At 39.1% G+C, this 23,422-nt stretch overlaps 1 protein-coding gene across 3 annotated transcripts; it reads left to right on the forward strand.

Moving 5' to 3' along the window:
* The first annotated feature begins 244 nt into the window (after positions 1 to 244).
* LOC138025236 (uncharacterized) lies at positions 245 to 17,184 on the forward strand. Of its 3 annotated transcripts, XM_068872458.1 has the most exons (13): positions 245 to 444; positions 986 to 1,667; positions 5,260 to 5,336; positions 6,691 to 6,732; positions 7,795 to 7,872; positions 8,519 to 8,716; positions 9,234 to 9,329; positions 10,950 to 11,045; positions 11,568 to 11,645; positions 11,958 to 12,170; positions 12,387 to 12,473; positions 12,562 to 12,762; positions 15,653 to 17,184. In XM_068872458.1, exons 2-13 carry the CDS (start codon positions 1,154 to 1,156, stop codon positions 15,836 to 15,838), a joined length of 1,866 nt encoding a protein of 621 aa, XP_068728559.1. In that variant the 5' UTR covers positions 245 to 444; positions 986 to 1,153; the 3' UTR covers positions 15,839 to 17,184. The 3 variants fall into 3 exon arrangements, with proteins under 3 accessions (XP_068728559.1, XP_068728558.1, XP_068728560.1); XM_068872457.1 differs by lacking the exon at positions 245 to 444 and having other exon boundaries at positions 789 to 1,667; XM_068872459.1 differs by lacking the exons at positions 245 to 444; positions 986 to 1,667 and adding an exon at positions 3,985 to 4,387.
* The last annotated feature ends 6,238 nt before the right edge of the window (positions 17,185 to 23,422 follow it).

Below are 23,422 nucleotides of genomic sequence, written 5' to 3' on the forward strand. Positions count from 1 at the left end.
CTGAAAACTCCTCCTATGTAGAAACCGGCCCCCAGGACTTTTTCTGCTTTCCGGCGGATATCCTGTTCCAAGGTTAGATACCCTGATGGTTAGAATTTAAGCTGGTATAAGGAAAATACTTGACGAGCGCTCAGATTAATGCTCCTTGAAGTCATATCAATTCTTCACGTATAATGGCTATTGACGTACCTAACGTTTCGAGAAAGTGCCAAGTTTTGGTGTGAATTGCAAAAGTGGTCCATCTCTTGAAAGCGTCACGTTTGCTTCAGCCTTCAGGAAGATGGGTTTATAAAAACGGACGCACTCAGGACTAACAGTATTAAATTCACCCACAAACAAAGAAAAACTCCGCCAGTATCATTTTGAAGCAGACTGCAACCTTTGTGCGCTAAGCTCCGAGTTGGTTAGATGACTAGATTACTCAATTTCTCACCCACAACTTTCGTGAGTTTAATTTTTTTTTTAATGGAAATTGACTACTGGCCTTGTTCTTCTCCAGTATTAATAAGGAAGCAAATTTAATCTGCCTACTATAGGAGAATAGGTCAATCTTATAACTTGAACATATAATACATGCCAACTTGTTGCCGTAACCTCTGAAGGAAATCTTAGGCTCTCTACGTGGGAGAAGAATGAGCAAACGAATTGTTACCTCAATTTAACGTCATAGCTGATGATAATTCAAGTACTATTTTCCCTCTTTATTTGATTTTTCGGTCACGGAAACAGCAATATCTACGCAGAGACCATATGGACTATATCCTGTGTTTGTTGTTGAAGCTAGAAGGCAAACATACGCATATTTTTATGGCATATAAATAACTGGTTGATGAATCGAGTATCGTGTTGACATCAGCCCATAAGGGGTCGTACATCATACGACATTGAAATCTGCCAACACCTTTCTGTTTAATGTAACATTCGTCTTGTCAAACGTAGAAAATCCGATAAAGCTGAAAGATATCATCCATTTGATTTTTGACAGGTCAATAACACTGGTTCATTTATTCTCTTTCGCGCCACACGTTTTGCGTACTAGATGTCTGATACTTTGGGAAAGAAACTGGGATGCTACGAAGCATAGGCTGTTTTCTTCAACCTCCCACCAAAAGCTAAACTATCTTTTACAACATCACCCGCAATTTACTTGACGATGACCTTCCTTCTTCCATACGGCAAAGTCCATCCTCAAAGCGCTTGGAAAATGGAAGAGACTAAAATACCAGCGCAAAGAACTTGGACTGTTGAAGAAACCAAAATACCGCACCGTCCTAACTCGGGTAACCGCAAGCCAAGGCCGAGTCTTCGAAGAGATTTTCGCGGGGCGATGGTTATAAATCCTTCGTTTCAGCGGTTCAAAAACGAACCAGTAGAAACTGTTAAAGAAGACGAGGTAGAAGTGCAATTGATGGAGTCCCCGCAAATGTCACACCGTCCTCACAGGGTCGCCATCAAGAGAGAAAATATAAATGTTACAAGGGAATGTCAATGGGACATGAAAAGCATTCAAGACAGCAATTCAAGCGAGAAACCATCGTTTAGACCGAAAATTATACGAATTATAACGATGGTTATCTGCATGGCCTCCGTCAGCTCATTAATTCTTACGGTGCTTATGCTTTCTGGATCTCTTGGAGCCACGAATTGCTCATGTAAAGTCTCCCAAGGTAACATATGATAACTTAGCAAATACTTTTAACAGCGTAAAAATTTAGGACACATCGAAAAGCACAAAGGAAAACTAAATAATGTGGGGAAAAGGTGAAAAAAATGAAATCATTGCAGGTACGGCCGGAACTCCCACTTTTATTGAATTATAGAATACCGTCCTGAATTCTTTAGCAACTGTATAAAGTTTGTGTAGGTCTTCTTAGTTAGAGAGAGTTGCTGTTAGAGAACTATCAAGGCGATCTGGACAAACAACCAAAGCATTCGTTAATGTGCTATTTGTACAAAAAAAAAAACACTTTAAGGGCAGTCTTTTTTCAGCTTTACCAGAGACGGCGGCTGAGAATGGCCTTGTTTAGTCTCGCCGCCTTTTCACAGCTTTACAGATTTGAGCCTTCCTAATGACGTTTTTTTCGCAGTTGTCATGCGGCAGTGGTCCTTGCAAAGTGTTCGACTGCCGTGCAGCTGTAAAGACTTTCGAGAATGTACGTTTCCGCTTGCAAACCATCATGAACAGGCGGCGTTTCAAATGGTTGTTCTAACGGTACACGATCGGATAACGGAAATTGCTAGCTCGTTTAGTTATTGCTCTCAAGAAAACAGATGGGTTTGTCACGAAAAGGGTTGATATCCAATACCAAAACACTTTCGCAATCAGACGAAAATCTTATTCAGTGTAATTTATTTTCCTTTGTGGTTTATAAGGGGTTAAAGTTTCTTGCGGATAAAATCGTTAAGTAACATGTGTATTGCAGATAAACTTACTAAAAATGCGGATAATTCATACCGCCCTGACCATAATTCAAATAAACGTCAATTTGACCGGCATTTTTAGCATCACTTGGCGACTGCCAGTGAGGGCAACACTTAGTAGGTCATTATAAACCGGAATTTGGAGATAAAGACTTATAAATTTTTGACAATTTTAGCAGCCTTGAACCAACACATTCAAAGGAAACATTCCGTGGCTCAATCACTTTCGTTCTTACTCGTAGCCCAACTTTGAAATTCTTAGCCCTATCGTCACATTTCTTTTTAAGGAAATCGAAGGCCTGTTGGATTTGTAACTTTCTGTATGCTTTGACGCGTTCCCAAAATCCAATTATTTCTGAAATTCTCTTTTCATAAGATTATCAATGCCATTAGGACAGCGGCACGAGCGTAGATCGAAAAGAACCACATCAATTTTCTCTATGCATACAAACTTCCTCTCACGCCTGTTTGTTTACATTCCCGGTGTGCTTGGCTAAAAAAACGTTTGAACTTTCAAGCAATTAGTGTTGTGGGGGTTAAATCTTTAACTGGATCATAACATGAATGAAATTTGCACTTGAAGAACTATCAATTGAATCGAGCGAAAGAATTTTGAGCCGTGTTCCTCTTCAATTTGTTCATACATTGTGTTGTGCGTAATATCCCAACAATCCCATCCCCTACATAATTCGCTCGTTGTGATTGGTCAATCGTTATGATTGACTAATTGAGCCGGTTGCATTCTTTTTACGATTACCAAAACTAAACCTTTACTCACCTCGGGTCGAACTGAAATTACTTAGAGTTCAGTTTATGAATACGAATGTGTGTATAAAGAGGTGTGTATCTCAAGGGGTCTGTAGTTGGTCGCATCTTCAGAACACAACCACTCCCAAGTGAAAAATATGATAGTTTTTTTACGCTCGTGTAAATCACGTGAAATTATTGGGGAAAACTGATATGCCTTCAAAAGGGTCGCCGGACAAGGAGAGAATTCCCGCGCATAATTTTCGCGCATCAACGAAATTCGTTTTCTGTAGTTTTTCGAAGTGATTTGTCGACTCTGCTACCTTGTAAAATCTCTTGCATTCAGGGGGTTCCTTCTGGTGAAAATATATAATAGAATGTCAACAAGAAGATTTTTAAGAATGTAAACAATATAAAAATTGAGATATTCTAAAATGGATTCAGGGAGGGACAGTGAGATGTGAATTTTAACATGATTTTAGAAGTTAGATTTTCCGGATTCGTAAGTTAGGGAGTTTTTTAGGCTTCATGGTGTCAGTTCTTCATTCCGAGATCAAACAGCGATTTCTTGGGGTGAGGTTATAATCAACTACCGGTATCCCTTAAGAGGATCAAAAGTTCCGCTTGTCGTCATAATCTTTAATTTTTACTTAGTTAGGAAGGCACCAGCGCAATACGTATACAGTTTCGTCAACAAGAACCAAAAGTCCTCTCAAGTATCTCTCTTAAGTCAGAGGTTTAACATTAGGATAGTGTATCTTTGCTGGTGCGATTCTTCTACAGGACAATTTAATTTTTCCATAGGAAGTGCACTTTCTGGGATAATAAATTAATGCTTTTGCAATATCAAGGTTTTGGGCGTAACACTTGTAAAGATAGACCTTGTACCTTGTACGGTACAATGAAACACGTGATCTTCGATCAAAGGCTGTTTACTGGAAAGGAGTTGTCAGCAACTCCACAGTCCACAACCCTATGGAGGGAGTTCAATTTGGGTGTTTGCGGAAACTTGCACCGAGGAAAAGAGTGTGCCAGCACATGTAGCATGAAGCAGGATGAATTCCATCAGAATGATATCTGAAACTGAGATTACGCGCTCTCATTGAGTTACCGGCCGTTTTGAACTGTTCCCGTAAGAAGCATATGCGACAATGCCAAATAGTCTTAGAAGAATGTTGGTTAAATTTGCCAAATTTTCTGTAGGCAACTGTAGTCATGTGTAAGTTCATCCATCGATTGTCATTCCCGCTGGTCCACCCTTACTCCATAGTTAACCGTTACTAAGACAATCCTGCGGTATATTGTCCCGTAAGCGTAAGTAATGTTGTACGATATTGCGCATCGAGTGAATGGTGACTGTTTCATTCAGTCGGTTTCAGGAAAGTTGAATATCTTGTCTCTGAAGGGGAATCTTGTCATATGATTGGCGGTTGCTTTTTGCTATCTGTTGTCCGGTAGCTGGACTCTCTTTACGTCTCCATGCACAGGGACTAAACTCGTCGAAGACAAAATAGCTCTCAATCATCTGAATCTAATTTTGGCTAGGCGTTTGGGCCATTTATTTTAGTCACTAGACATAAAATACTCAGTTAATCTCTACGTCTCTATAGCCTCGTTCCCCAAAAGTTGCGAAACGAGTGGTTGAATGTCTTAAACAGAATTCCAATCCGCTGGGGGAAGGGAAGTTGGTTTCATCTGGATAATATGGTCAGCTTTCCTTTGTCTGGAAAGAAAAAGATGGCCGCCTTGTTAAGCATGTCATGTATAAAAATTAAGTATTGTCGCTTTTTGGCACAAGGGAATCTTTCTTTATACAGTTTGTGGTAGCCGGCTCCCAGGTTCCCGATATATTCAGGAAAGGGAAAAAAACTGCGGGGCTTGCCTTCAAAGCCCCACTCGTTTTTCGTACTCAGTTTTTTTCGCTTTCTCGACTATCTGGGAGCCTGGAACAGGCTGAGTTTGTGGCTGGTTAGCTTTTCTTGTTTTTGTGTTTGTTTGTCACTTTGATTTTCTTGGTGATCAAGAGTTTCCATAAAAGAAATCCAACATAGAGGAAATGGTCCTGTTTTTTTTTGTGTGTGTGTTGTACAGAAGGTGAAGGTGCAAGGGCATTTATGCCTCCAGATGAAGATGACGTGGAAAATAGAACTGCGTGGGAAAAAAGACTGGTAATTACAATCTTTTGTTTTTATATAAGAACCTTTTTTTATACGAACCTTTCCGCTGAGATTAAAGGGTCTTTGTCACGTCATTTTAGGGTGGTTAGGGGAAATCTTTAGTTTGTCACGATTTTAAAACTCGAAAGTGATAATGTGGAATTCCTTTACTGATAAAATTATCGTTACATCACGAACAAGATGATACTGAACAAAAACGACTTTTATCTTGAAAAATGTCGGGCCAACCTTTTTCAAGATAACCCAAATTCAATCCGTTTCAATCTTCCATTTGTGTCCATCCATGCGTCTCCTTTTTATTTCTGTGTTTCTTTTATGTTGTTCAACAATTTAAAGTGGTTATTGCAATGTTTCATTCTACTTTTTGGGCAATTACATTATTTCGCGTGACACAGCCCCTCTAACCAAAATTTCGAGAACATACCCAGGCTGTTAAGTCAGTTAAGAACGCCTATTTTTCTTATTTATTTATTTCCCATTTTTGTGAGAAGTGTAAATGAGGGTAAAAGAAAAGTAAAACTAGAGTCTCAAAGTACAACTCAAATACTCAGGGACGGTTTTTTTAGACATAAACAATGTGGTTTTCTTCAGTATTGCATGAAACACTGCACGAAGAACATCTCAGTTTGTATTCGAACTTAGTATACCACACAACTTTAAGAATATGTTTAAGGACGTTTTCAGGGCTCAAATCACCAAAAAATTAAGAACGTTCAGTCTCGGCCTCAAAAATAGACGTGTATTTGTTGTCGGTAAAATCCGGTCATCAGGTTGAATCCGTTTTTAAATTGGTGAGACTCATTTTACCTAGGTTGAATATCAAAGCAGCTACCAACCCCCCAAAAAGGAATGAAAACACGTATACCTTCCCTCGAGCACCGTCTTACGGATTCCGTATTCATACACTTGTCAAATTTTACAACACAGTAAGGGATCAAGGAACTGTTCTATGCATTTATCATCGGTGCTCGAACTCGGACCCTCCAAAACTGTATTCCAGTGTATGCACCGTTACACTATAACGACGAGCATGCTCAACCCAACACAGTTCTTTTCATTATTTACTTCTGTATAATAAATCAATTAATATCCATGTATAATAACCAAAACGTAACCCTATTTTTTCTCTAGGCTTAATTTAGGCTCCAAAAATATTTTTTCAGTTCATCTGAGTGCGTATTCAACCTAGGTAAAATGGATTCAACTCTTTTGTGTCACTAAAAATAACGAAGATTATGTGTTCATAACATAGAACTAGTGAGGCATTGTGACATGCTCTCAAGGTGAGAATTTTCTCTTTGCAAGAAGTTTCCAGTTACTAAGCTTTCCTTTTCAATTGCAACAGATTTTGTATATAGAGCGACGCAACGAAGAAAAAGATAAAAAGGTAAGCACATTTTGAGACTCATCAACGACAGAATCATTTTTGAATATCATACATCAGTGAAACTGCATGGATCATAGTACGTTACGAATATTAATAAGGAGGAAGGAGCTAAAGAGGTATGTTTAGGAATACGTAATGCCCGCAAACAGGCAACCAATCCCAGGTTGTTCACTAATCAGTTGTGCACTATCCAGTGTCAAGCAGAGAAGTGTTGTCAAAATGGATCGAGTTATCCGCTGGATAGTCTGTGCTTTATTATGTAGATTCACTCTTCCAACCACTCGGTCCAGCCGTATGAAGAATGTCTTAAAATCTCCCCGTTTCCCCTTCCGCCACTGTCATCCTTCCTCCAAATATATATTCCACCGGCTCTACTATTTAGGCGGTTTCTCTAACTTTAATTAAAAAAGATACTGTAGCGCCAATCATTTCGAAGCCTAATCTTAAACCATGGATTAAATAACTGTGGACGTCTAGATATGGAAATTAGTGCCAAAGACACGAATGTCTCAAGATGAGGAGAGGATATTAACGGGGTAAATGACCAAAGAACGAATACGAATCAATCAATGGTTATTTTTAAAGGAAGGTAAATCAACTCGAACTGTGTGGTACCGCAAGGAAAAACGAATTGTAATTTCTTACCATCAATCTACTTAACAAATCGAAAGTGGTTCAGCGTTGTCTGTACTCACAGTGTTCATCACGCTGAACCGCTTTCGATTTGTTTTTCACCACAATATTCCATGCCAAAGAAACGAGTAAAATTCCTATTTCTCAGTAGCCCGCGAGCAGGCTCTCCGAGGGACTGGGATTAGGGATATAGAATCGCCTGCTCGTAGGCTACACTCTCAGAAGTGAACGTGTTAACTTCCCACGGAATTCCGACAAACATTGAAGGGTTGTAAGACGGGTTCTACGTTTTGTAGTACTTATCAGAGAAGACTTGAAAGTCTAACATTTTAACACCTATTGCAAACAAAGTAATTTATACAAAGGTGGGATTAAAACTAAGTAAAAAGCACTTTTAACAAGTATGTTTACTTTTTTTACAATGAACAGTTCCTTGAAGAAACAAAGAATTTGACGACCCAGTTAAAAATGTTAAAGTTAGAGCTAAGGAACCAGAAGATGTCTCAGGTAAAAAATGGTTTTAAAAACAACTAAAGCAGAGGTTGCCGGTTTCTTGCAAAGTGCATTATTCAGTTATTGACGTCAGAGAGCCCACGACAGTGAAATGAGCAACTGTTGGTCTTTTAAGAACGTCCCGGCCATTGATCAAGATTATCAATTTCGCAGTTGTTTCCAGCTCCGGATGTTTTGCTGCGATTGTTGCAGGAAAGTCTAAATATATAACAAAAAACTTAATGTCTGGTCCCTCGGGAAACTAGTTAGTTTTCTTTTCCCTCGAGTCCTGATATTTCGCTCGACTTCGTCCCGGGAAACATGAGGACTCTCGGGAAAACAAAACTATCGGTTTCCATCGGGACCACACATAAAGTGTATAATGTTTCCTTCCTTCTTCGTTCAAGTTGTCCCGGCTTAAATTTGTTCTCGAAAATCTTAAATGGACTTAAAACCATTTGAACACTGTCTTCAACGATAACAGAACATCATAATACTCAGACAATTGTATTCTCTTGATCCTGGGACCGGTAATTCCTGGCTTCATGTTGAAACCGTTATTTGATCGGCCACCCAACAATTTAAACATTTGACCAACACCTGTTCAATGTTTGTTGAAGGAATCCGCTCAAACCATCTACTATTATCCTTTTGTTTTCAGGAAAATAAAACAAGGGATCTCTCACTTCGCTTGGAATTGACGCAACTTGAACTGAAGTCAGTTAAACTTCAGCTTTCCGTTAAAACGGCCGCCTTATGGAAGTCACAAAACTCCACAGCATTTGAGGTGGACAAACTTCAAAGCGTATGGACTGCAATTAACTCAACGGCGGAAAAAACGTCCAATTTGACTGCTGTGGTGAGATGTGGTTACTTTTAAAAGATAATGTCAATCTTTGTAGTTGGTTTGAACCCAGGCGGAGAAACATTCTTCGTGGAGTTTGATCAGAGAGATTATTGAAGTCTTCAGAACGACTATAGTTTGTGTCTGCTGATTTAGGCAATCTGAGCGGAAATTATTTTTTTTCTTAGGGGGGGGGGGGGGGTGGGGGGGGCAAATGACTTACGTTTCGACTTTATGAACGGAAGTCATGACGAGACTTGACTTTGAAGGTGACTACTGCTTAGGTTGCATATCAAAACGGCAATCATCCTTCTCGCTACTACTACACTCACCCCAATGATCAAAAAGAATTTTATCGAATACCACTTGAATCCTCATCACTGAGAAAACCTACTAAAATAATCAGTTTGTATACACTTTCCGTGATAATTCCAATGAATGATTGTTCCGGTTTTACTAAGGACAGTAAGCAACCCTTTTTGCTTTTTGTATTCCAGCGGTTATTTCATTCTCCTGCATTTTTTTTTTTCAGGTTGACCAAGAATTTAAAAACGTAAAGAAAAAAATCAATGCAACTAACAAAAATCTCACAAAATTGACGTCGTCTGTCAAAGATTTGAAACTAAAGGTAAATGATCAATGATATATTTAGTGATGTGTATTTCTTTAGAAGTCCTTTCATATGCTACCTGAGTTATTAGCGTCCATCGCAAAGTGCAATGGGTCAAATAGGCTCAGGCGCAACTGATATCAAAAGCCTTCGATGGTTTTGCCGGTTGGTGGTGATAATTTTGAAATTATCACACACAAATGTATGGTTTATATGGCAAGCATACATGCATTTGAAACGGAGTTTTCCATTTCGTGATGGATTTATAAATGGAGGTTTTTTTTTAGTATGGTTGATATTTTTGACGGAGCCTCGTCTCTAAGACAACTTTCCTTTTAAAGGCCATTGTTCAAAACGGCCTCAAACTCGATAAATTGAAAACTTCCTATATTACGAAAAACATTAAAAATAATGAGGCCTTCCAAATATTTGCTTGTGTTCCCTTGTTCCCCAAATTACTCTCAGACTTGTTCCCAGCTTTTGCATCCCTATAATTGTTTTTGCTCCCCTGTTCCCAAGTTCAAATTAGCCATGTTCCATTATTCCCCAAATCCCTGGGAGGGTCTTAATAATGAAGAATTTGGTTTATCAACGGAGTTGATAATGTAAATTGACCACCGTACAGAGATTCTAAAAGCTGACGTTTCGAGCGTTAGCCCTTCGTCAGAGCGAATCCGCTTCGCTCTGACGAAGGGCTAACGCTCGAAACGTCAGCTTTTAGAATCTCTGTACGGTGGTCAATTTACATTATCAACTCCGTTGATAAACCAAATTCTTGTATACTACTTCCCCACCGACGCAGCACCACAGTTTCTTTAGAAACTACCCCTTCATTCTTAATAATGAACTCTATTTAAGTGTCAGCTGTTTTTAGCACTGGGCTATTCATTGGGAACACTGCACACAAATCAAATCAAATCAACCCATAGAGCGGTTTTCAATGGGCCATTTCCGAGTTGCTGTTTGTCTCACTTTCGAAGTGAGTCTTGGTGCTCAACTATTGTAAGGGAAATGAGTTTGATTTGCATGAGAATACCCAATTCATTTCCATTTGAATGGTTGTGCACCACGACTCGCTTTGAAAATGAGGCATGCAGCAACTCGGAAATGGGCTACTGAGTGTCTAAAGTAATTAGCGAATTGCATTGGTTCTGTATTACTTAACTCAGTGATTGGTTCAAAGTTCTCGCGCCACTTTTTCGACCAATCAGAAGTGAAACCAAAACCAATCGTGGCTTGCGCGTGCACATTTTCCCGCACTTTGTGTCGGCTACGTGTAATTACTTCTACTTTTGATTGGTTTACTGGATTGTCTCAGTCCTTTTTGATTGGCCAAAGTAATTACTTTGGTTTTGGTTTTACGACACTCGATTGAAACTGTCTCTATCAAACAGTTGGTTGGTTTTTGAGGAGACGGGAAAACCGGACTACCCCAGGGATAAAACTCTAGGAGCAGAGGGAGAACCAACAGATTTAACCCACATGTGACATCAAAGTCAGGTAATCGAACCCCGGGCCATATTGGTGGGAGGTGAGTGCTCTCACCACTGCGTAATTCCCGCTCCCTTCTACAGCACTGCACTGCTTTTGAGCAGCAATACGAGTACTTAAACGTTGGAATGCTCTTAACCTCCGCAGATCGACGAGAAGATGGAGACTATTTGGCTAAATGTCAATCAATCGAAGAAATGTTGTAAAAACTTGACGACTTTCTTTCACTTATTTAAAGCAAATGTAAGTTAACAAACTAGTAAATAAATACAATGAAGACATCCTTGAATTCCTGCCTCAGCATCTTTCTTTGCAAATATAATTGTTTTTTACTTGAGATACTGACCTGCCGTGTTTTTTGCAACACTACACCTGTTGTGTCCCGTACCTAGAGCTCATCATGGCCTGTTCCTACCGCTTTCTGTATCACATTTTACGAGTTTTATAAACGTTGAAGGGACTGTGCATTCCGGCTTGAAAATAACTTTAAACCGTAGGAAATTTTGTTTTCAAACTTTCCAAACGAGCCTTTACCCAGAAAAACAAAATTAGAATCGCTTATTTTCTCTTTAAAAATTTCCCTTAGCCGCCATCTTGAATAATTATGACGTAAAAGTTGCCCTATTTTTCTTACAGAAAAAGATTTGTTGTGAACAAAATTTGGTTATAAATACTATTTTCTGGGATTTTTATGTTATGTTTGTTGGAGTGGATATTCCCTTTAAAAGTTATCAACATCTTGTTTGGCCTTTTTTCAAATCACAGGTGACATACCGCTCTCTGAAGCTTGAAGCCAGAATTGGAAGGGAGGAGCAGAATTCTAACAGCACTAAACTTGTGACGGTAAGAGGTTTACATCCTCTTGACAAATCGTAGCTACGATATACAAAGTTAAAACGTTTGACTTCGACTCATCTTCAGCAATATAGCAAAAGAAATAGAAAAAATCAATCAACAGTTTTGTCAACTCCGATGAACCACTGCGAGAGATGTTTTGGAAAGTCCAACAATGTCATTTTAATATAAGCAAAAGCCTGTTGTCTTTCAAGATATATGTCATTTTCTGCTGTTGGAGCAGGGACAAGTCGTGAATTATTCAAAAAACATGTTGTGTCTATAAGTGTGTCTTACCTAAGCGTTTTTGTTCTATTGAAGGATAAACACTACAAGAAAATAAAGGACCTCGAGTACTTGATGAACGCAACCCGTGAAGAGGCCAAGGAAGCCAACTTGGAGCACTTAACGGCACTATGGTCTGCCGGAAATTTGACAATGAAAGAATTTCGAAGAGTCTGGAGTACGGTCAACGCATCCCAAGTTGTTCTTTTAGAGAAATTACGAAAGGTTCGCATCAACTTCACACAACAGGTGAGTGGCACCATCAAAGTTAAACTTTTGGCTTTGCTTTGAGCAAACTGAAACGGATGATTTTGCTTTTCTTGGACATACTTTATCGTCAGTGTACACCTTCTAGTCTATTTGACCTCTTAATTCGTTAATTTCAAACGACATTTTAAACCTTTGCCTCGCGATCACAAATCTTAGCAACTGAGAGGTTTTTTATCGTTGTATTTTTGCCAACAGCTAAACCTGACGGCGATGATTCTTCGATCTTCTGATGCCAGTCTGTTTGCCTCATTAAAGCACATGAATCTAACCATTACAGAAAAGGTATGGTGCAAATTATGAGTTCCTTGAGGATTCATTTTGTCAATGTCTGCGTTTGATTAGTAATGTCGCATTCTTTTTTCTGACGCAGGTCAATAACGTCAGCAAAATGGCTGGTCCTATTGGACCTAGGGGATTCAACGGAAGTCGGGGAGCCCCGGGCCCCGCAGGATCAGCTGGTCCAACGGGTCCTAAGGGGAGTGGAGACTTCAGTACATGCCAATACAAGACTTTGTCCGTCGTGGAAACCCCTGGTAGTAAAGTGGCATCAACGTACGTGGACGAGCCAAATGTGAGTATGCGACAGAGCAAGAGGGCGTATGTTATAACTTTGTTGCAGAGTGTCCTTCCGCTTCCAAAACTGATTATTTAATTAAGGACGGTGCCTACTACTGTTATTACGCATATGTTCTGCGCATCTCGAGATACTTGGGTTTCCTATCGGTGATGCTTACCAACACAGTGATATTTTTGCGCGGTTTTAAACTATCAGGCGAAAGTAGATCTTCGTAAGTACTCTTGGTATCGTAAAAGAAAATTGGAGGTAATCATGCATTTTTGAGTGATAATGAAGCTTCAATTTGAGAAAGAACGTCATACATTGCTTTGTATTATAAAGCATTTTACAAATATTATTCATCAATTATCTTTGAAAATGCGTGGTTACCCCCAATGTTCTTTTTGGATTTCAATAACACTTGTTAAGATCTACATTTCCTGCATAATCATAAACCGGGGCAAAAATACAGTCGAACCTCCGCTAACGGACACCTCCTGTAAGTGGACACTTCCCGAATGCGGACACCAAACCGCGGTCCCGGCTATTCCTCCTCTTAAACACTACATATTTAACATCCCGTAAGCGGACATCTCTCGTAAGCGGACACGGACACCTATTCGGGGTCCACAGGGTCTAAAATATCCTCCTGTAAGCGCACAGTAAACAATATCAAGAAAATCTCTAACGAAATTGGTTTGATTTTAATGGTTTAATCGCACACTATCCAAGACAAAACCTAGTTATTTCGATTACTATTAGCTTTTTTTTCGTTACTGTACATCAAAGTTTTCGTTTTTAAACTTTTCTTCAAGCCAGTCGCACGAAAATTTGTCTCCTTGAAATTTAAACTCGCAAGGCAATTCTATACCATATTCTGCTCCTCTCACTGTTTATCCGCTTTACCGTAATAAGAACCTCTGCTGAGTTGGTAACCCAGTCTCAAACATATTCTAATGAACAAATGGCATCTTATACAAAACCAGCCCTAACTAAGAGAAATCTTTGAAAACCTTGCCCTAGCTAATTTCATATTGAAACGGGTGGTCTTTGAAAGATGTACTTGTTAGAGCAAAGCTCTGAGGTCTTTGAATTTCCTCTCTTGACCAATAAGAGTCGTGTTTGGCCTGTCTACACCTTCAAACATAGTTAAAATTTGTCTTAATAGATTGCTTTAAAAGACGTTTTGTGGAGTATAATATGCCCTGGCCTCTATTGCACTTTTTTTTTCAACCTCACATAAGCGGACACCTCCCGTGAGGAGGGTCCCCAGTAGGGTTTTCGGGATCCGGGCTTTTAATGCCCGGGATTCGAAATTCTAAAGAAATATGGGTTCGGGATTCGGGATTGGATTGTGACGTCATGATCGGTATCGGGGATTGGCCGATAAAAACATTCGGGATGTCAGGATGAAGGGAACATTTTAGTCGGGATAGCGGGATTAAATAACCCTATTGGGGACCCTCCGTAAGCGGACACTTACCCTTGGTCCCGAGGGTGTCTGCTTAAGGGAGGTTTGGCTGTACCTTTGAATTAGTTGACACCGGCTTATTCCAAAATGGCCGCCATTTAAATAATCTTTTGTTTTTATTCAAATAAGCCCTTGATGCCTCGTTCTTAAGCTTAAAATTCAAAATAATATTTTATCTTGAACGAAGCAACAAGGGCCAATTTGTATCCGCATAAATCAGCGGCCATTTTGGAATAAGACTGTTGTAAGACTGTTGGTTTTTGAGGAGAGGGGAAACCGGAGTACCCGGAGAAAAAACCTCTCGGTGCAGAGTAGAGAACCAACAAACTCAACCCACATATGATGCCGAGTCGAGGAATCGAACCTGGGCCACATTGGTGGGAGGCGAGTGCTCTCACCACTGCGCCATCCCTGCACCCCAACAAACAAGCACAAAAGACCCCCCAAGCCTAAATATAATAGACTGACTGACTGAAGCTGCAAAAAAAGGAACGTGCTATCTGTATAGCAGCGAATAACCAAAGGCCACCTGTTGTACAGATGAAACGATTTAAGAATGATTCAAAATTCTGGTCCGAAATAATTTCAAAGATGATCATAATTTCGTTTTCTACAATCGGCGACAAAATTAGTTGAGACACTTTGCCAACACAGCACACTGGCAACGACACTTTTATTGTTTCCAAAGGAACATAGTCCAAAAAGTACTTTTACCTCTTCCCCTCCTCCTTATCAATGCTGTACCGCTGTTCTCGTAGGCTCGTAGGCAACAGAAGATAACACAACATTGCCCCGGGGGTGAGGGAAGGAGGACTTTTGCGCCATGCTTGAAATATGCCCTAAACGAGATAATAGTATCTCAACTATTTTGACGCCGATTGCAGCCAAGTGATATTTTACAAAATTCACCGAAGTGGAGATGATATCGACCAATGTTCAGCGACACTGAGGTTAATTATTGTTTTTGTACAACGAGGTTGACTAGCATTAGAGTTATTTTCATAGAGTTATGTCGTAGAGTTAAAGTTTAGTTTCCAAAATCCTGAATTCAAGATTTTGGAAGGCCTACATCCTGAATTTAGAAATAAAAAAAGTATCCTAAACATGCATAAAAGCTAACCTTAGACCTAATTAGGCCTAAACAAAAGTTTAGCTTTTATGAATGTTGGCATCCAAAATCTTGAATTCAGGATTTTGGAAACTTAACTCTAACTCTACGACATCACTCGATGAAAATAACTCTAAGAATAGCTGTCCCCTTGTACAACACAAGCTAAACAACGAACGAAACATAAATTAAAGTACTTACTAAAATGATTTCGAATTACGGAAAGTCATGTAGATTGCAAGGCACTATTCATCTGTGTGGTAAAAACTAGCATTGGGTATTTATGATAAATCCTCGCTGATTGTTCTCGTTATTTTTATTCACAGGGTAAAAGAATAATTGGAGCAGCCTGTTCTGCGAATTATGGTGCAGAAAATAATCTTTCTTCTACAGTGCTTAATAACGTACGGCGATATATTTGCGAGTGTCGAAGAACTGACCCTGTTAATCCACCCCATGGAGAAAAAAAGACTTGTTTTTTGCATTACTGGGAATGCCCATTAACAACTTAATATTACGATGTTGCTATGGGATTTTGACTTGCATGCTCTTCGTTCATACTTTGTCCGGTATTTCATATTTACCAACAACCGTTTTAATGAAGCCAAAGGCAATGACTTTTGCTCTAATATAATTTAACTTGCACTAGCTTAGTTTCAGCTCTTTGAAGTTCATAGTTGTCCAACACGTGCCAAATAACAATTTATGGAGCAGTCTTACAATTATATCTTGCAAGGTCGAGGACAGGTTCTTTGGCCCAATATCGGACAGCTTTTATAGCCTTCAATCGAAGTTGAAACTGTAGCTCTCGGGCACCCAACTTTGACATGGGTAATTCTCGGTTTGCGATTTTGACACCGCGAGATTTTTACGTTGTCCAAAGCACTTTGGACCTTTAAAAAGGGTCTGTCGGTATGCTGATACTTTGACACTTGACCAAGGAGCAGACAGCCCCGTGGCATGTATTCAAATAATTTGCACGACACGTAGATCTTACACGACAAGACACATTGCACACAGTGCAAATAGATTCAGACAAAAGGTATAAATACTTATGCCTGGCTTTTCTATTTGACGTCTTGAGGTATCGACATTGCTTGTCTGAAACTTACCAACTGGAGTGATGATTTTCCGATTTGTCTTCCCCAGAACGTTCTTACCATCTTATATTACGACAAAAAAGGAAACAAAAGTTACATAAATAGTGGCCAGTGAATTTCCGACGACCTTTAAATATTGTAATTCTGGTGTGTTTCTTTAGAGCGAGTACGTATTCCTATGCCTCTGGAAGAAATTTGTAAAAAGCTTTTCGTATAGAGCGATTTTCAATTGAGTTTCGAAAGTAATTAGCGAATTATCTTGGTTTTGCATTACTTCACTCAGTGGTTCGTTCAAAGTTCCCGCACCACTTTTTCAACCAATCAAAAGTGAAAGCAAAACCAATCGTGGCTCGCGCTTGCACATTTTCCCGCGCTTTGTGTCGGCTACTTGTAATTTATTCGTGTTTTGATTGGTTTACTGGATTGTCTTTGTCCTTTTTGATTGGTCAAAGCAATTACTTTGGTTTTGGTTATACGACACTCATTTGAAAATCGCTCTAGTCTACTGAAACGAAGGTTGCGATAAATAAATGTGACGTATATGTTATTTTTTTATTGTAATATTTATTACGATTCATTTTAAGTTATTGTGAATAATTGTGAATACTGTACAAAGAACAATTAATCCACGCAAATCATACTTTGTTAATATCTTTTACTTTTTTACCTTGCTTGTATAAAGGATTGCAATTTATTTTGTAATATATTTAATGTGATTCTGATGTCGCAATGAAATAAAGATTATAGACTTTCGACAAGCTTGTTTTTTGTTTTGTTTTGAAACGTGATGTATATGTTGTCGATCAAATCCGGTCTCAGGTTTTTAAATTGGTGATCCTCATTTACTTACAATAGGTTGAACATGCACTCTACCAATAGTTTAAACAGCTGTGAAGCCCCCTTCCCCCCCCCCCCCCAACCAAAAAAGGACTTACAACAGCTATACCTTCTCTCAAGCTCTGTCTTCCGCATCTCCACACGTCTTAATGTTTTGTATCATCTTATTAGTATGGGTAATCAAATGTTGACGCGTGAAATTAGGGAATAATTTCACGCGCGTTTTGTCCAAATTCAAACAATTTCCCGAGCCTTTGCTCGAGGGAAATTACTTGATTTTGGATAAAACGCAAGTGAAATTATTCCCTAATTTCACGCGTCACCATTTGATTAGCTATTAATAACATGGTGACAAATTACTCCTTAATTTTCAAACCTGGACGCCATTTTAGCACTATATGAAAAGTTGCCATGGCAACAATGTAATTTCACGTGTGAAATTATAAATTAACGCTGAAATTTCGCACCAAAATTAAGGAGTAATTTATCACCCATGTTATTAGTTTCTAAATTCTTACACTTATCCATTCAGTCTCAACATTACAACATAGTAAGGGAACAAAGAACTGTACTATGTACTTACCTGTGTTCGAACTCGGACCCTCCGCCAAGAGCTATCGTCTTGTATCTTCACCACTACGCTACAACGACGAACATGCTCAACCCTTCACAGTTCTACTTACTTTTCTATAAGAAGTCAATCGATATCCATTTATAATAACCAAAACTAATCCTAACCTGACCCTAATTTTCGTCTAGGCTCAATTTAAGCTCCAAAAAAAGTTCCTTCAATTCATCTGAGTGCGTATTCAACCTAGGTAAAATGAGGACCACTAATTTAACTTAGGTAATAATATCCGTGAAAAAATTACTCGATTCTGATTAGCTGAGAGCAGTGCAGTTCAAGTGTAACACAGTGCAAAAAGTGTAATACCAGTGCAAACTACACATCGACATTCTGAATTATGATTGGCTAATAAACGATAGGGTTTGGTCAGAACCAATCAAATCTTTTGTTTTCAAATCAAGCGCGGGCCCTGGATGGCGCAATTTTTCCCTGATTGCGTGATACGCGTGCGTTTCTTCTGCTTAACCATCTCGAATATTTTCATGTATATTACTAGAAATAGCTATCGCTGAGTGCCAACGAAACAGTCAATATAATACATAGTTTGCAGATTTGTATCAGGGTTCCAAAATACCCAACAGTAGTTGTAATGCTTTTGAATCGAAAATACTGGAACTCAACTTATCTAGTTAAAAATAATAGAAATTGCACACTTTGTATCTCCAACAACAATGTAGATGTCAGCGTGTTTTGCAACAATATGGAAAGTACTGCTGTAATTTTTGAACGGCCTTAATTTCAACAGGAATATGCAATCATTAAGTTGAATAAAATCAGTGTAAGCGTTTTCAGACTTTTCAGTGTGAAACATGTAATGGAGAATCAAACTCTCTCGCACATGAAAGTTGTTTCACTTGCAATGTAGAATTTTTATTTTGCAAGATACAGCTATCAGAGCTATGAATTATAAGTCAAATTGATCGTTCAATTGTGTACTTTGCAGACAACATATTTCCTTTGAAAGTTAAATTAAATGGTTCACAACTCAATGGTTACAAAACGAAAAACAAACTGCTCTATTCGCGGGCCGAAATCCGAAATTGACAACAGCGGCCGATAAGAACACGTACGCCGGTTTAGTTTTGAACTCGTTTACTCAATATAGAACGCGATGGTTCGAAAATAGATAATAAAGAACACTCAAAGCAAGTGTACACAACACAATGGTCAGGGACATGGGGAAAAATGTGTTTTCCCTTACCTCCGAACACAAGATCGTCAATAGTTGTGCGCGTCATGCAAGTTTGTCTAATAACATGACACATCAAACAAGCGCTTTCATTGGTCCCTACTAAAATCTCCAGGGAACCTTACATTACAATACGTACGCTTACATTACACTTTTCACAGAACGATCGAGAATTTTTCTGCCTGCTGCACTACTTCGCGCGGCATTAAGCTGGCCGCCTCGCAAGCCTCGCGTCTTCGCTCGGCTTGCTCGTTGGCAATTAATAAGAAATCACATGATTTTTCTCGTGCAATTTGGAATAAATTTAGCGCTTGTAAAATTTTTCAGACAACAAATTGCACTCGCCTTACGGGCTCGGGCAATCTTGGTCGTCTTTGAAAGAATTCACTCGTGCTTATTTATTTCAAATTGCACTCGAAATCATGTGATTATCTATATTAAAAAACGGATTCAACCTGAGAACGGATTTTATCGGCAACATATGTACCTGTTACTAACCGAGTTCGAGGTCACGTAAAAAAGTAAAATTATAGAGCAATTTTTCTCCTGGGAAAATAACGCGGATACGTAATTTTACAGTATCGACCGAGAAAACGAGGTCAGTAAGATTCTAATTATATCTGTGAGGTCAGGCACGCGGGAAAGGAAACTAGTTGAAGTTATGTACTTAAGTTCGAACCAATACTAACGACACTATTGACACCAGCGGCACTCGCTTAAAACCCGCTTCAAGTTTTGATTCAACCCATGTGGTCCTTTCATTACGTTCATTCACTGTACTAAGTGCTTTCTCCCACTTCAAGTAAACTCTTTTCACGTTATTATCCTCAATCTCCGTCGAGTTTAACGCTCTACAAAGGTGATTCACCTGGATTTTCCGTTTTGAACTGTCTATCCTTGTGAATTACACCCTCCACTGACACGTGACAACAAAAGACTTTCTCCTAACCATCTTTGACGGCTTACAAGCAAAGCAAACGAGTCGGCTTTGGCTATGTGGCAGAGCATCGGAACCAGTAATCGAAAATTGATATTGCCCATTATCGAACAATGCAACTCTTCATTAAACTATAGGGGCTTAACATAAGACGCTTAACATAAGCCGTCCCCTTTACTACATTTGCAAATCAATTGAGGGAGCTCAAACCAGTTTCAACAATTTCAACAGAATGTTTTGTTACAAGGATTGTCTCTTAAACACTTTTTCACATAACGGCAATTTTGTACCAATACTCACCAATAATTGTGGCGTAATAGGTCACCATAGCAACAGGAAGCTTATCTAAAACACCTTATATTTTGAAACGCTTATATCTCAAAAACGAATCGCTGGAAAGTGGCCAGCAGTCTAAGAAAAAAAACTCAAAATTAATAAAACTTCCGCTGGAGCAGGTTCAGAGCAACGTAAAATACTCCAGTTGTGAAGACTGCTGAGAACTCGCTCCAGAGGATTTTTTAACTTTGAAAAAGTTTGAATTACTTATTATTTTGCAACGATGAAAAATGGGGGTCGCAGAGTTCGTTTTTGAGATATAATCCTTTAAAGACAAAGTAGATCACCTGTTGCTATGGCAACATATTACGTAGCACTATTGAGCGCATTTTATTAGGCAATAATTGCTGTTTTATATGAAACCATAACAAAGCTACTTGGTCTGTCTTCTGTGGTGTATCATGGTTGGGAGGGAAATGCTCGGAAATATTAGCTACACCAAGCTACTCTAAAAATCCGAGGGTAAATAAAGGTATATGATGATATGATGATATGGTGACAGAGTACCGGAGAGTCAATCCTTCTAAGAGTACAGTTTCTTGAAAGAGTTAAACTGTTTGGGCCTCACTCATAAAAGAAATCCTAAGACACGCTATTTCTAAGCACAGTAGAATCGCCCATTACAACTTAAACCAATGGTTAGAGAGGAACTGGCTCCTGGAAACACGGGATTCCTCGCTCCAAAACTTTGGAGCCTGGTACGAGTGTGTCATTGCTGGATTGTTTGGATGGATAGTTGCTCAGTTAATTTCACCAAAGACGCGTAGCTTCATTTATAATGGCGTTACAGGTGATTTACAATCCTAGAGACGCAACTAACAATGGCGAAACAGCAAATGCTGGATGACGAACAAAGTCACCAATGAGAGATCTATTGTTTACATTATCCAACATGACGGACGTGACACAACTTAGAAAACACCCCTTGAGGATTACACGCCATTCACAATTCTCCACGCTGCCTTTATGCCCTTCGTTTGAATGACAGGAGACTACAAGGATTAAATTGATTTGTCATTCATTACTGGGTTGCCCTATGGCAAACCCAGTCGGAAAATAGGTAGATTTCCGTTTTTTTTTTAGTATTTTTTTCCGTGTCGGTAAAAGTCTTGCCTGTCACTCCCCTGGTAAGTGGTGTCTTTGTGCATAGAGCCTTCTGCACGTATTTTCTTAGGATCGAGAGGGTAGTGGAACTGCGTAGATTTCTCTGGTGGACACAGTAGAATCATTAACTTAGCCTGCAATGGCGTCGAAAGTCATGTAACGCGAATGGCGTTTTAGTGGATCCTTAAACAAAATATACCCTTATGGAGCTCAATAATGGAAAGTCAGTTGGATAAACTAGGCAGGAATCTCAAAAGCGACGAGTAATGGACTTCGACAACAATCTATCGCCCGTCGAGACGAAATCAAAGTGAGCTGTATTTACCTGAAGTACATGGTAATTTGACACGATTGAGTTTCTTGTCTTCACGAACGCAATGAAATAGGGAGAGGTTTTCGCCTCTAAGAGCAAATATGTTGTTCGTTTCAATAAAGTTTTCTTTGGAAAAGGATTCTGTGGTATTTTCTGCCTTTGTGAATTATAATATCATGTTGTGTATTGAATTTTGGAGCTTAAGGTTTAAATGTGATATGGGAGAAGTTTTTTAGTATTGCTCTGTAAGCAGGAAGGGTTCACAGGCCTGTTGGAAGCGTGCTTGAGTTTCAACAAAATGAGCCCCAAAATCAGTGAAAAATTGTGACGCAGATGAATAATAAAGTAGCTGCTATTTCCAAAATGATGGAATTACCTGGTGATAAATAACGTCGTACGCGTCTTGGAGAGTAAATTTTGACTTTGCATAAACAAGAGTTAGGCGATTGTGATCTTTGTTTTGACTTCGCTCATTTCATTGTCAAACTTTATAACACTTGACAGAAAAAGAAACTTTCAAAAACCCGGTATCTTGCCATCATTTGACACAGATACTTCACTGTTTGGTGAGTAAACATGCCGCGGTAACTTAATCACGGCGCCCGCTGAATTCCGGCATGTCACTTTCGATTTTGCGATTTATTTGAACGTTGCAAAAATCTCCCAAAATGTTTGTCGCTGGTCGTAACTTTTTATATTCTATATTCACGGTTCAAAATTAATGTTGTTTTCATGTCGTAAATATTTTATTCTCGATCGACCGTCCCGGAAACTTCGTTCTGCTCTTTCTAAAAACTGTGTATCAATAGTTATTTGCTTTTGCATCAATATTTGTTTTGCATAAAGCAAGCTAACAGAATCTGTACCTTGCTGAGTTCGCATTTGTTAGCGTTAATAGTATTTTCGGTCAGATGCTTCTGTTTTATGAAGGGTTTATTGTTTTGGTCTCCCATCCTGACACTAGCCCCGCCCGAAAGGGCTTAACTTCAGTGAATTTTAGTATTACAAAGCTGTCAGATGCTCAGAGGGCACACTTGTGGTGAAAAGAAGTTGTGAGGGAACTTGAAAATTATCAATATGTCAGCCCAGAAGCCAATGTTTCTCGCTTCTCTTTTATTTGTTATTCTTCGGAGACTGGAATGCTGTATTTCAATACCACACAATTCAGTGCCTTCTGATTTTCTGTAACACGTACCACAGGCAACCCAATGTATGCTTCACGGAAGCATCTCGTTGAAATTTAAAATACGCACGCAATTTAACCCTGACAGAGATTACTGAATAACTCTGAGAAAAGAATAATATTGATCTAGGCTTCCTGTTCATCATGCTTTTAAATTTACCCATATACAGATACAAAATAATCAGATTAATTTTCGGCACGCAACGCCTTTATCCCATTTACACCATATTGTAGAATTCCTGATCAGCAGATGCTACATATTTTAAAACAGCAACGTCTTTGCACTTCATGCACCTGGTTTACACCAGCGCTTTTTAATTGCAACTTCACGGGCGGCAAAAATGTCACGAGTTGTTGCGACAAAACGGGCGTATAAACCAAAGGCGGAAAGTGGAAGTCCAGTGACAATTTCCTGTCCAAAACGTCTTAAAATCTTTTTTTTTTTTTCATGCTAGAGGTCAACCATAGA

Source organism: Montipora capricornis, chromosome 12 (assembly GCF_036669925.1).
Source record: "Montipora capricornis isolate CH-2021 chromosome 12, ASM3666992v2, whole genome shotgun sequence".
Lineage (NCBI taxonomy): Eukaryota > Metazoa > Cnidaria > Anthozoa > Scleractinia > Acroporidae > Montipora > Montipora capricornis.